General features: G+C 45.7%; 1 protein-coding gene and 1 long non-coding RNA gene across 2 annotated transcripts in view; one reads left to right on the top strand and one right to left on the bottom strand.

The window, feature by feature from the left end:
* Positions 1–4,064, bottom strand: part of LOC149995882 (uncharacterized) — a 68,917-nt gene extending 64,853 nt beyond the window's left edge. The window contains exon 1 of the long non-coding RNA XR_016507462.1: positions 3,632–4,064. This is a non-coding gene — a long non-coding RNA (uncharacterized LOC149995882). The remainder of the gene's footprint in view (positions 1–3,631) is intronic.
* Positions 4,065–4,175: 111 nt separating this feature from the next.
* On the top strand, positions 4,176–12,281 carry SLITRK5 (SLIT and NTRK like family member 5). Its single transcript, XM_090258612.1, has 2 exons — positions 4,176–4,992; positions 8,052–12,281. The coding sequence occupies exon 2, from the start codon at positions 8,060–8,062 to the stop codon at positions 10,949–10,951; it is 2,892 nt and encodes a 963-aa protein (XP_090114738.1). The 5' UTR covers positions 4,176–4,992; positions 8,052–8,059; the 3' UTR covers positions 10,952–12,281.
* Positions 12,282–12,988: the final 707 nt, after the last annotated feature.

Raw genomic sequence — 12,988 nt, 5'->3', positions numbered from 1 at the left:
TTCCAGTATAACTTATCATCTCTAGAGAACCATTTTGATGTTTCCCCTCACCTACCAAAGTATCAAATAAAATGAATGTTGTCATTACACAGCATGGCCCTGTGTAGTGAAGATAATAGAAGCTAGCTTCTATTAATTACTATTCCATTAATTAATATAGGCAGCTACAATTAAATGTCATATACAAGAGCTATAAAGAAAAAACATTTTATACAAATTTACACTCATGCATTTAAAAACATATTCACTGTTACCACTGGTAGCAATGTGTCGTAAAAATGCAATAGTTTTGAGAACTATGGGATAGATTAATCTGGCAGTCATCTGCAGCTCTTCATCATCTTTCATATCATTCTTTCAAATACTATCTTTATTTTTAAGTATATATTTTTCTTGTTAATCTTTTACTGAAATATTCATGTAAAATGAAATTTCCAAATAGTAAAAAAACAATATATGATGAAAAATAAATACCCATTCTACTCAACGCCCCCATCTTCTCCCAAGAGGTAACCGCCATTATTGAATTTATGTATCTTTCCACAGAGGTTCCCTACCTCTTGCCTCCCTCTCCCTCCCTCTCCCTCTCCACCCCCCCATTTTTATATGATGATATATACACTATTAATAATGACAGAACCATATTCTTATTTGTACTGCTATTAAAGTCATAAGAGTATTCCAATGTATAAATGCTATTCTTAGCCACTTACAAATGGAAATCATTATTAGAATTAATATCTTCCTTCATATTGTTTTGTGCATTTTAATTTAGTACATCTGTAGACTATTTTCTGAAAATAAAATTGTTCCAAAGATAAATGCACTTTAAATTTTGGTAAACATTTTCAATCAGCCCTCTAAAGAGGATGTTTTAAGACATAATTCTGGCAGAAGAATATCAGAGAGATTTACAAGGAACCATATGAGATCAGGAAGAAAATTGTCTATTTTACACTCATCTTTCTTTTATGCCTCTGAAAACATATTCTAAGCCTGTAAGTAACTAATTAAGTCTATAAGGGCCATTTTGGATTTAATAAACATCACTGCATTATATATTTGATTGTTGTAATTCCAAATGTATCAGACTGATCAAAAACATATGTTATATTGTTATTTAATTTAGCAACTGCATGGAGAAACTATCATAAATTATGATGTTTTTCCCTCCAGAAGAAACATTTCTCAATTTAAGGGTACGTGGTATGTAATTACAATGGCAAAGGCATTAAAAATATAATTTAATTATGAAAAATTTGTCTAATAAATATGATTGTATAACTTTCTTAGCTATCGCTATTGCAAAAGTAACCAAATAGAGCTAATTTTAGAGGAATACGGAATCTAGCACTGAAATTCTAGAATCTCACCTCACCAGTAAGACTAACAAAATGATATACAAGATCTACTGGCTTTAGATTTCAATAATGATGATTAGTTCTTATAAAATTTCAAAACTGTTATCAAAAAATTTCCTTCTTTATATAATCTGTTAGGTCGCTTCATAAGAAACTATTATTCTTGACTGAGCATTTTAATATTCTAAAGAAACCACACAGTGTTACACAAATGTAATTTGAGAAGACATTTTAAGAAATGCATTTAACCTAAGAATTCCTCCAAGAGCCCATTAAAAACCAGAATAAAAATTCCAGGTAATAATACATATGAATTCACATATATCAAGTGGCAAGTATAATTGCGGTTTAAATTTAAATGTTAATATGCACATATCAAATTATGCCCATATTTTGCACCAATTAATGCCAAATGTATTACCATATGTGAAATACATTCATGATGACACTACATCATAAGCTAATTATAACATGGATAAATACATGCACAAACATCTGGATAAAGATTCCCACTTTTCACATCTAACTCAATCAAATAACATTTAAGTTAGAATTAATGACTTTAATTTTGGAGAGATCTATTTGATCAATCATTTCATTTTCTAGTTTCCAAATGTGTTTATGTAATCATGTGCATCTGAGTACTGTATGAAAGTAAGTAGACATATCATATGACTAGGTATTGTTTAGTATGGACTGAATCATAGATAATGTTTGTTCTTGTGGTTAAAGCCTTAGCACAAATTTGGTATGTTACATGATCCATGTATTTCATTTCTAGGCAATAGTCCACATGCAAAGAAAACAGGAGTCTGCAGAAGAGTAAGTGAGGCTCTTTTCTTATTTCTATGATGTGCCCCCTCCCCACCCCCACCCCCGCCCAGTTCTTCTGTGGTCTCTTCATGTCACAGTATTCTCTCATAATTCACTTTCCTGCAGAGCAGCTTCTAGAGACACCTAGTGGAAAATCATAAGGTGAATTCTCAGGCCATCCTTAATATTGCGTTAATGGTAGAAAGTTATCATTTATTTATTTGAACCCCAAGAAGTATGTAAACTACACCATTTTCAGTGTCAATGTGTCTAGCAAAATTATAACCTAAATTAATTGCAAACATGTTTAATACTTCTTAGCACAACAAAATTTATTTTAATTTGGATAATAAACATTTAAAATGAAAATAATACAAAATGAAAAATTGAATTAAATTTAATATTGAATTGTAATTCTGAAGAGTTTGTTAAGCAATAAAATAATGAATTAAAGATAAGACCAATACTTGATTAAGGCACTTTTACCCTTTCAGAAATGCTATGGTTTATCAACATTGGAAATTATGTCTTTGCTAGATCATAATATTTATATGCTAAAAGTTTCTAACTGTAATTAATATGTAATTTTAAAATTATGACACTTTCGCACTTTCATTTTGAAAATATAAAAGTGATTTTATACTTAAATTTTTTTCTAAAATATTTCAATCATGTTAGAAGATAATGTAAAAAATACAATAGCAAGCCATTTGTGAACACAGTTTAAGTTGTCTGTTTATACAATGTACTTGTAGCAAGTGGTTATTATTCCTAAGCCAAATGTTTCTAAATTTAACAGGAAGTTCTAGTGTAAGGTTTTTGTTTTCATTATCTGATATTACACATTACCTTTTTTCTCACTGTACATGTCCCATATTTAAACAAAATAAACAAAATTGTTTCCAGCAAAATGAGTATGGCTTAACTAAAATGTATTTGCAAAATAGAGTCAAAAGAAATTTCAAGAAATATTGCCAAACCTCAGGAGACAGCAATGTTCATCACCTCTAGAAAACAATTAATTCAATATATACAGTGGGTGTGGGAAGATATGTTTGTGACTATATATATATTTATATATATATATATATATGAATCTAGATTAATACCACATTTAATCAGGATATTAAAACCACAATGAAACCCTTAAATGTAACCAAGGCAACAATATCCATCACGTTTAATATGATTCCAAGAGATACTACATAATGAATTCCAAAATAAAATGTATTAAAAATATGTAAGTGGTAAAACTAAACCAGTTATGAAAAGGAACGGGCACCTGTGCACCCAACCTGCATTGGGCCACTTACGGTCAACTTTTTTTTTCCCCTATACCTGGGCTATACTGAAGGTTTAATATTACAAACATTGGAAATACATGTCATATGGATACAAAGACCCCCTTTTTGGAGAGGCCGGTGTCTGGTTTCATGGAAAGAGCCAGGAATACTTACTGTAGAGATGACTCTAGCGGAGTTTAGCAGGTGACTCCTCAAGAAACTCGCTTTCTATCGGTACTGCATTTATTTAGGGTTTTCCAGCTTTTTAGTACACACCAAATGTATTCAGGAATGTTCCCCCTGAAAGTCGTTCACATTCCCTTGTAAAGCCCAAACATACCAAGAAAACGTAATCTTTTAAAAAAAAAAAAGCGCCCTTGCTTAGCAGCTAGGATGAACCACTCCCTCTTCCGGGGTCCTCTACAGTGGTACCCGAGACAGCAGCAGGGGCCCTATCACTCTAACGGGAGGGGAAGGCAGGCGTTCTGCACGGGGCTGGAACCAGTCTGCTGACCGCCAACAAGCCTGGCTCTGTCGGGGTTATTTCCACTCCTCTCCTCTTCCATCCGAGGACTGCACCGTCCCACGTTTGTGTTACGCACATGGTCCAAGACTCCTCCGTCTCCCGCGAATGTGACATCCAAGGGGGGGGGGGGCGTTCGGTTGCGCCGCCCGAGCGCCTCCGCCCTCGGCTGCCCCCTATCGGCCGCGGCGCGACCGCTTCCTCCCGGGCCCATCATGTCCGCTGCAGCTTGGCTCGCACCCGCCGCGCGACCGTAAACAAGCGCCCGGGACGGGGCCCGGCGCCCGCACCGGAGCAGACGTCTCAGAAGCCCCCGCGATGCTTACCGCGTTGCCACCTCCCCGGCACCCCAGAGGGAAGACGCGACTTTCGCTGAGTTTTTTGGAGTCTCCGAGCTGCCGGGACACGCCGCAGGCGTAGAACAACGCTGCTCCTGTCCCCCAAGACCGCCCAGAGGATGTCGGGGACAGAGAGTTCCCAATAATGACGATCGTGGGCTTCTTCTGGGAAAGGGATGGAGGAAAACACCTGCACAGCGCAGGAGCTCTGAAACCGCCGAGAGGATGCGGGAGCCGTACAAATACTAAGTAGGGGCCGCGGCGGCGGGCTCGGCACGCGGAGAGCGGCGGCAGGATCCCAGCGCCTTGGTCGCCGCCGCGCGAGGGGCGGAGGATCGTGCAGGAGCAGGAGCCGCTGCCGCCCGCGGGAGCAGCCGGAGGGCCGGGGCCACCTTCGCCCGCCCCCTCACTACCATGTACAGTGTGCGCTGCAAGAAGAAGGAGGGCGATGCGTGCACAGCCCCGCGCCCCGCTCCCTCTGGCTCGTCCCCGGGCGTGTGCCACTGACCAGGGGGGAATGTGGTGAAGACACTCGGGAGGAGAGCCGAGGGGGGAGGGGAGGGCCGACCGGCAAGAACCCAGGCCGAAGGGTGCGAGGAGCCCAGGACAGCTGGCGGGGGCGGCGGCGCTGCTGGCTGGGAGAAAGTTGCCCCCTATCTATGCAGATGGCAACTGTAAGTATCCGCCGGGGGTGTGCGGTGAAGGGTGCCGGGGACCCGGCGATCGCGCGTTGGCGCGGGTGGGAGCGAGCGTACGAGGGAGTGTGTGAGGGTGCGAGCGCTCGGCGGGGCTGGTCGTCACGTTGGCGGTGCCAGCGGTGCCAGGCAGCCAGCTCCGCGCCCCCTCCTCCAACGGCTCCCTCCCCAACCCGCTCGGCCCCCGTTCTCTGCCCTCACCGCGAGGCACCTCTCCAGCGGGTCCTCCGCCGCCCCCTCCGCCTCCTTTCTCAGCCTGCTGCTCGTGATCGCCCCCCTTCACCCCCACCCCCCTTGCCCGCTCCGACTACTGCGGAGAGCGCCGGGGAGAGCCGTTTGGGGAGCCCCGGAACCCGCGGTCGCCACCGCGGCGGCGGCCCCGGGCTAGCGACGTCCCGGCGCCTTTCCGCCAGCCTCGCGAACTGCACTGCTCGCCACCTCCTAGCCCTGCTTGGGCTGGAGCAACCCAGAGCACTCCCCAAAGGTATTTTTTAAGGGCGGCTACGATGAGTGGGCCTTGGAGATGTGAGAAGGGGTAAGTCGGCCGTTTACTTTGCAAAAGAAGCTGGTGTGTGTGTGTGTGTGTGTGTGTGTGTGTGTGTGTGTGTCAGCGGGGAGGGTGCCTTTCCCCTCTACACCCTCCTATCCTTCCTCCTCTTCCCTTCCTTAGCTTTGGGGTGGGATGGGGGAGGGGGAGCCTCGCGTCCTGGAACTCCGGGTGCTTCTGCCTGGGCCGCTATGGGAGCAGCTGTACCTTCAGCCATGGGTCCGGCCTGGGTGCTGTATTCCAGCCCTCGCGGCCCCAAGTGGCTTAGTGTGCAGGGCGATGATCCAGGATCTAAATTCTTTGGGGGACAGCAAATACAGTTCCCCTGCCCTCCAAAAAAAAAAAAAAAAAAAAAAAAAAATCACCATCTGAGAATGTGCAGCGCATACGCGAATTTACATTGAAGGTGCATTTCGGAGTTAGAATGTCAGCTTTCCCCGTTCATTCAACTTTATTTTCTCAAAATTTTAGGCTCCTTTGCTGGCAAGGAGGAGGGGAAAGGGAGTGGGTGAGAGGAAGCTCTTGGGCCCTGGCTAACCAGTACTGAATTAAAGTTGTAGACTCTCGAGTTTAATACGGGCTGGACACAATTTGCAAGGGGCTGTGTCAGTAGAGGTGGGAGGTGAATGGGGGCGGGGAAGCGCCGGGAGGGAGGGGGAGGGGATCAACGCTGGCTGAATGGATGTGCAGATTTGATCCAGCTGAGAACCGAAATTTCAAGGTAAATATTTTGCTTACATGGTGGGGTTTTTTTCGCTTTTCAGTCTAGAGGTGTCTCTCATTGCGTTGGGAAGTAGCAGGTATTTGGAAGGTTGATACACGGTGATTCTAATTAACCTCGACACGTCTGGTGGGCACACATGTGATTCGCGGGCACACTTTGCACATGTGCGTGCAAATGCGGGGGCTCTTAATAACACGGGCTGAATTCCACTCGGAGATCCAGATCTAGGTCTCCAGGCTTGAACCCGTGACTCGGAAACGCCTTGGCTTTAGTTCTGGGTTGCTATTCGACACTAGACTTCGGTGATTGTGTGGCAAAGGCGAGGTTGATCAGAGGAAAGGCATTGGTTCTTGGAGCAGAGCATTTCCACCAAAGGCTCCCTCCTTCCAACCAACAACACGCGCTCACACACATTCACACGCTCACTACATTCATGTCCTTCCCTTGCTGAGTGCTTCTGTCGAGCAGAAGTAGGAAGTCGAAGGAAGCCTTTAAGGGAGCGAAAAGAAAGCAAGAAAGAAAAGGGGGAGGAGATCAGATTGATTCCTTGGGGAGATGAAATCCAGATATTAAAGCACTGACCCATGTCTCTCCCTCACTTCCACCTTTCCATTTTTGCTTCTTACTCCGCCCAAGTGCCCTTTCCCCAAGGGGAAAAAAGTGGGAGGGAGGGGTCAGTAAAGCACTGGCAATTAAATGTAATAAGCAGCTCCAAAGATGGGGATGTGGATGCGGTGGTAGTTCAGTCCAAATCCTGCTAATTCAATAGGGTTAGTTTTGCATACCGTGGCAAACAGACTTGTAGCCCGAGGTAAGGGGGGATTTGGCGCTGGTTCCTGGTTTACTTTTAGCTGATGCCTGGTTAGCAGTTGGACCATCCTCTTAAACTCCAGTTATCGTTAGGTGTTTCGGGATTGCAGATGCCTTCGCAGAGCTCTTTGTAATCCATCGTGCAGAACTATTTCAGTGGCTTAAAGATGCGGTTTGGTAGCGTCGCTGACATGATCAATGAGGAGAAGTGGACGCAGGGCGCACTCTTACTGCTAAGTGGCTCCGTGCATGCAATTAGGAGGCTGATGTGCTTAAATAGCGTGGTAGTGAAGTTCACCATCAAAGTGAACATGCCCTCCTTTTTCTCCAAAGCTCCTGAAGACAGTTGGTGTTTGAAGAGTTTCTTCTGGGTCCTTTTGGTGTACTAGCTCACATCCTTTTTGCCTCTGAAAAGTATTAAGGTTCCCACCTTGGCATTTGCAGTGATGGTTTAAAATAGACCAAGTAGTGTGGCTCCTTCCATTTCTGTGAAAATGGGAGACTTTCACTGTGAACTGAAGAGCTTCTGAAAGAAAGGCAGAGGGGCTGGGTGTAGGTGAGGTGGGAAAGCTTGTAAAATGGTGCTTTTTTTTTTCTTTCTCTTAAATTAGAATCATGAAACTGAACTGACAGCCATTTTATGTATATTTATGGACTTTTTTTATAAGGGGGCGATAGAAAGAACACTAAAATGGGACTTTAGCTAACCTGCCCTTTTCTTGTAAAGAGCAGCATTTCCTGTTGTACTTATTAGGAAATGACATCAACCTTTAAATCAAAATAAATATCAAATGTTAATAAAGTCTGGAGGATGCCCCTGTTGGGGAGGAGTGTCACTCCTAGCTCTTCCTACTGAATTTCAGAGCAATAGTCTTAGGGAAAAGAGACTTTCTGACTGATCCCTTAAATTTTTGTCATATTCTGTTGTTTCCTCCCCCCCCCCTTTCTCCCTTGCAGGAGGTAAAATGCACACTTGCTGCCCCCCAGTAACTTTGGAACAGGACCTTCACAGAAAAATGCATAGCTGGCTGCTGCAGACTCTAGCATTTGCTCTAACATCTCTCGTCCTTTCGTGTGCAGAAACCATCGATTATTATGGGGAAATCTGTGACAATGCATGTCCTTGTGAGGAAAAGGATGGCATTTTAACTGTGAGCTGCGAAAACCGAGGGATCATCAGTCTCTCTGAAATTAGCCCTCCCCGATTCCCAGTCTACCACCTCTTGTTGTCTGGAAACCTTTTGAACCGTCTCTATCCCAATGAGTTTGTCAATTACACTGGGGCTTCAATTTTGCACCTGGGTAGCAACGTTATCCAGGACATTGAAACAGGGGCTTTCCATGGGTTGCGGGGTTTGAGGAGACTGCATTTGAACAACAATAAACTGGAACTTCTCCGTGATGATATATTCCTAGGCTTGGAGAGCCTGGAGTACCTACAGGTCGATTATAATTACATCAGTGTCATCGAACCCAACGTTTTTGGGAAACTGCATTTGTTGCAGGTGCTTATCCTAAATGACAATCTCTTGTCCAGTTTACCCAACAACCTTTTCCGTTTTGTGCCCTTAACACACTTGGACCTTCGGGGAAACCGGCTGAAACTTTTGCCCTACGTGGGGCTGTTGCAACATATGGATAAAGTTGTGGAGTTACAGCTGGAGGAAAACCCCTGGAACTGCTCCTGTGAGCTGATCTCTCTGAAGGATTGGCTGGACAGCATCTCCTACTCAGCCCTGGTGGGGGATGTAGTTTGTGAGACGCCTTTCCGCTTACACGGCCGAGACTTGGACGAAGTGTCCAAACAGGAACTTTGCCCAAGGAGACTGATCTCCGACTATGAGATGAGGCCGCAGGCACCTTTGAGCACCACGGGGTATTTACACACCACCCCGGCTTCGGTGAACTCCGTGGCCACGTCTTCCTCCGCTGTTTACAAACCCCCCTTGAAAGTCCCTAAAGGGACCCGCCAACCCAACAAGCCCAGGGTGCGCCCCACCTCTAGGCAGCCCTCCAAGGACTTGAGCTACAGCAACTCTGGCCCCAGCATCGCCTACCAGACCAAATCTCCTGTGCCTTTGGAGTGCCCCACTCAGTGCTATTGCAATCTGCAAATCTCCGATCTGGGCCTCAACGTCAACTGCCAGGAGCGAAAGATCGAGAGCATCGCAGAGCTGCAGCCCAAGCCCTACAACCCCAAGAAAATGTATCTGACGGAAAACTACATCGCGGTGGTGCGTCGGAGCGACTTCCTGGAGGCCACGGGGCTGGACCTCCTCCACCTGGGCAACAACCGCATCTCCATGATCCAAGACCACGCCTTCGGAGATCTCACCAACCTGAGGCGCCTCTACCTAAATGGCAACAGGATTGAGAGGCTCAGCCCAGAGCTGTTCTATGGGCTGCAGAGCCTGCAGTATCTCTTTCTCCAATACAATCTCATTCGCGAAATCCAGTCCGGGACTTTTGATCCGGTCCCCAACCTCCAGCTGCTGTTCTTGAACAACAATCTCCTGCAGGCCATGCCCTCTGGAGTCTTCTCCAGCCTGACCCTCCTCAGGCTGAACCTAAGGAGTAACCACTTCACCTCCTTGCCAGTGAGTGGAGTTCTGGACCAGCTGAAGTCGCTCATCCAAATCGACCTGCACGACAACCCTTGGGATTGTACCTGCGACGTGGTGGGCATGAAGCTGTGGGTCGAGCAGCTCAAAGTGGGCGTCTTGGTGGACGAGGTCATCTGCAAGGCGCCCAAGAAGTTCGCTGAGACAGATATGCGCGCCATTAAGTCGGAGCTGCTGTGCCCAGACTATTCCGACGTGGTGGTCTCCACGCCCACGCCCTCCTCCATCCAGTTCCCCGCCAGGACCAGCGCGGTGACCCCTACGGTGCGGCTGAACAGCACCGGGGACCGTGCGGGCTTGGGCGCGGGCGGAGGGGCGTCCTCGGTGCCCCTGTCCGTGCTGATCCTCAGCCTGCTGCTGGTTTTCATCATGTCCGTCTTTGTGGCCGCAGGTCTCTTCGTGCTGGTGATGAAGCGCCGGAAGAAGAACCAGAGCGACCACACCAGCACCAACAACTCCGACGTGAGCTCGTTCAACATGCAGTACAGCGTGTACAGCGGCGGCGGCGGGGCGGGCGGCCACCCGCACGCGCACGTGCACCACCGCGGGCCCTCGCTGCCCAAGGTGAAGACGCCCGCGGGCCACGTGTACGAGTACATCCCCCACCCACTGGGTCACATGTGCAAGAACCCCATTTACCGCTCCCGGGAGGGCAACTCGGTGGAGGATTACAAAGACCTGCACGAGCTCAAGGTCACCTACAGCGGCAACCACCACCTGCAGCAGCAGCCGCCGCCGCCGCCGCCGCCGCCCCCGCAGCCCCAGCAGCAGCCTCCGCCGCAGCTGAAGCTGCAGCCGGCGGCGGCGGCGGCCGAGGAGGACCGGCGGGAAAGCCACCACTTGCGGAGCCCCGCCTACAGCGTCAGCACCATCGAGCCCCGGGAGGACCTGCTGTCGCCGGTGCAGGACGCCGACCGCTTTTACAGGGGCATTTTAGAACCAGACAAACACTGCCCCACCCCCGCCGCGGGCAACAGCCTCCCGGAGTACCCCAAGTTCCCCTGCAGCCCCGCGGCTTACACGTTCTCCCCCAACTATGACCTGAGACGCCCCCATCCGTATTTGCACCCGGGGGCGGGGGACAGCAGGCTGCGGGAGCCGGTGCTTTACAGCCCCCCCAGCGCTGTCTTTGTAGAACCCAACCGGAACGAGTATCTGGAGTTAAAAGCAAAACTAAACGTTGAGCCGGACTACCTCGAAGTGCTGGAAAAACAGACCACATTTAGCCAGTTCTAAAAGAAACTCCCTTGGAGCCTTGGCGTTTAAAACAAACGAGCAAGCCGATACACACGTGACCACGTTTGATTACTTGTGTTGTTTCCACGTTTAGAGTGAAGTGCCTTGGCACGAGATGCTCAGCTTCGGCGGCAGATACTGAAAGGGTGTGCGATTTCATTTTCATTGTACACGTGGGGAAACATTGGTGTAAACTGGGCACATCGCTTTCTCTTGAGTGTGGGGGAGGAGAGAAGGGCTTTTTGGAAGGCAATTTGCTGCGTGGGTGACTTGTTAAAGGTCTCGGTCACTTCTGTAGTTGGAAGTGCTAAGAACGGTGGAAGATGGCAGCGTGTTGAGTCTGCTCTTTCTCCTTTGCTCCCTACGCCCTCCCTTTCTCCCCCTTTAAGCCATGGGTGGGTCTGAATGGCTTTTGTGGAGAGATTAGCACACCCCAACTTTAATAGCAAGTCCATGCTCTTCCTTTTCCTCTGTCTCCTGCCCCCTCCCCCTCTCTGCCTCCTCTCCTCCCTCCCCTCTCATTTCTTTTCTTTCTTTTAAAAGGATGTGTTTGTATGCATTCTGGACATTTGAATTAAAAACAAAAGTATTGTGATCTCAAAAGGATCACCATAGATGTGGACAAATCATTAAAATTACAGAGCTATATGATCCATAATTGATTAGTCAAAATAACTTATTGATGAAATATACAAATATTTTATTGTAGCACCTATTTTTATATGCACATTTAGCATTCCTCTTTCCTTCACTATTTAGCCTATGACTTTCACAGAGGTGTCGTACTACATTAGGAGCCGCATTTCCAAAACTGAAGTGATATCAGAAAGGCGTTTTAAATCATTAAAAATATGGAGAACTTCATTACAAAATGTTAAAGCCAATGCAACCCACCCAATTGGATCTGTAATTTAAACATAAAAGATTAGTATATCCCAATATATTTTAAAAATTAGGGCAATTAATCGGGCCATTCAGGTGAGACTTGGGTGCAAGTTTCTGGTTTTATTAGAGAAGAGTTCAAAGTATTTTTATTAGTCAACCAAAATGATGTATTGATTTGACTACTATTGTAGCCGATTTTTGATTGTTTAACCAAACCCCATTGTATTTGTACAGATCCACGTGTACTAGCACCTCAGAAGACCAAATGATGGATTGTACAAATCCCTATACAATGTCTTTATCCCTTTGGGCAGCAAGCAATGATGATAACCACAAACAGGATCTCTGTAAGATGGGGCTACTGTTGTTACATTCTTATATGTATCCCAGCACATGTAATTTTTTAAATAGTTTCTGAATAAACACTTGATAACTATGTCAAATATGAGGGGTTGAAGTAATGTTTACTTAAACTGAAAAAGAATTAACTGTGTGTGATTGACTGAATCTCCATTATTAACAATTAAGGACATAATAGCTAACTTATTCCTTACAGAAAAATATTTTCCCTTAATTATCAAATTTAAAAATATAGAGATGTAATTATGGCTATGGTGGTTCACGGAATTATGTTTTTTCCAAATATGTCATTTAAAGTATTTACTAATGAAATTTTAATTGTATACTTCTTTTCCTTACTGAAGTTTTCATCTAATACATGGATCATGGTAAGTAATATATTGCATATTCACTTTTCTTCCAGTGTTATGTATTTTATGTCAATATTATTTATTCAGTCTATAAAGTTCTATAGTTCTATCTGTCTGCTTGTGTAAAATTATCTTCAACAATTTTCATGGATACTTTATCTCAAGTTGATCTATATCCTAAATGTTCAAAATATATGTGAGTATAAGCTGTTTACCTCTAAATAAGTGTTGCTAGTGAGTTGAGATTAGTATTTAAGGGTAGGAAATGTTTGAATTACTTTGAAACTTAAGATCCATGTGCTCCGTCACTCTTGGTGGATCTTCCCATAATGTCAGCTGAAATGTATACAGTATGAAGGGCTGTTCATGAACTTTATGTTTAACAAACACTTTCCATGGCCATCTGCCACAAAGAGGCAGCATTCACCCATGAGTAAATTGA

The sequence above is a fragment of the Furipterus horrens genome, unplaced genomic scaffold (assembly GCF_987537825.1).
Source record: "Furipterus horrens unplaced genomic scaffold, mFurHor1.1.pri manual_scaffold_12, whole genome shotgun sequence".
Taxonomy (NCBI): Eukaryota; Metazoa; Chordata; class Mammalia; order Chiroptera; family Furipteridae; genus Furipterus; species Furipterus horrens.
The sequence above is the reverse complement of the archived record's forward strand: the minus strand, read 5'-3'. Positions and strand labels throughout refer to the sequence as shown.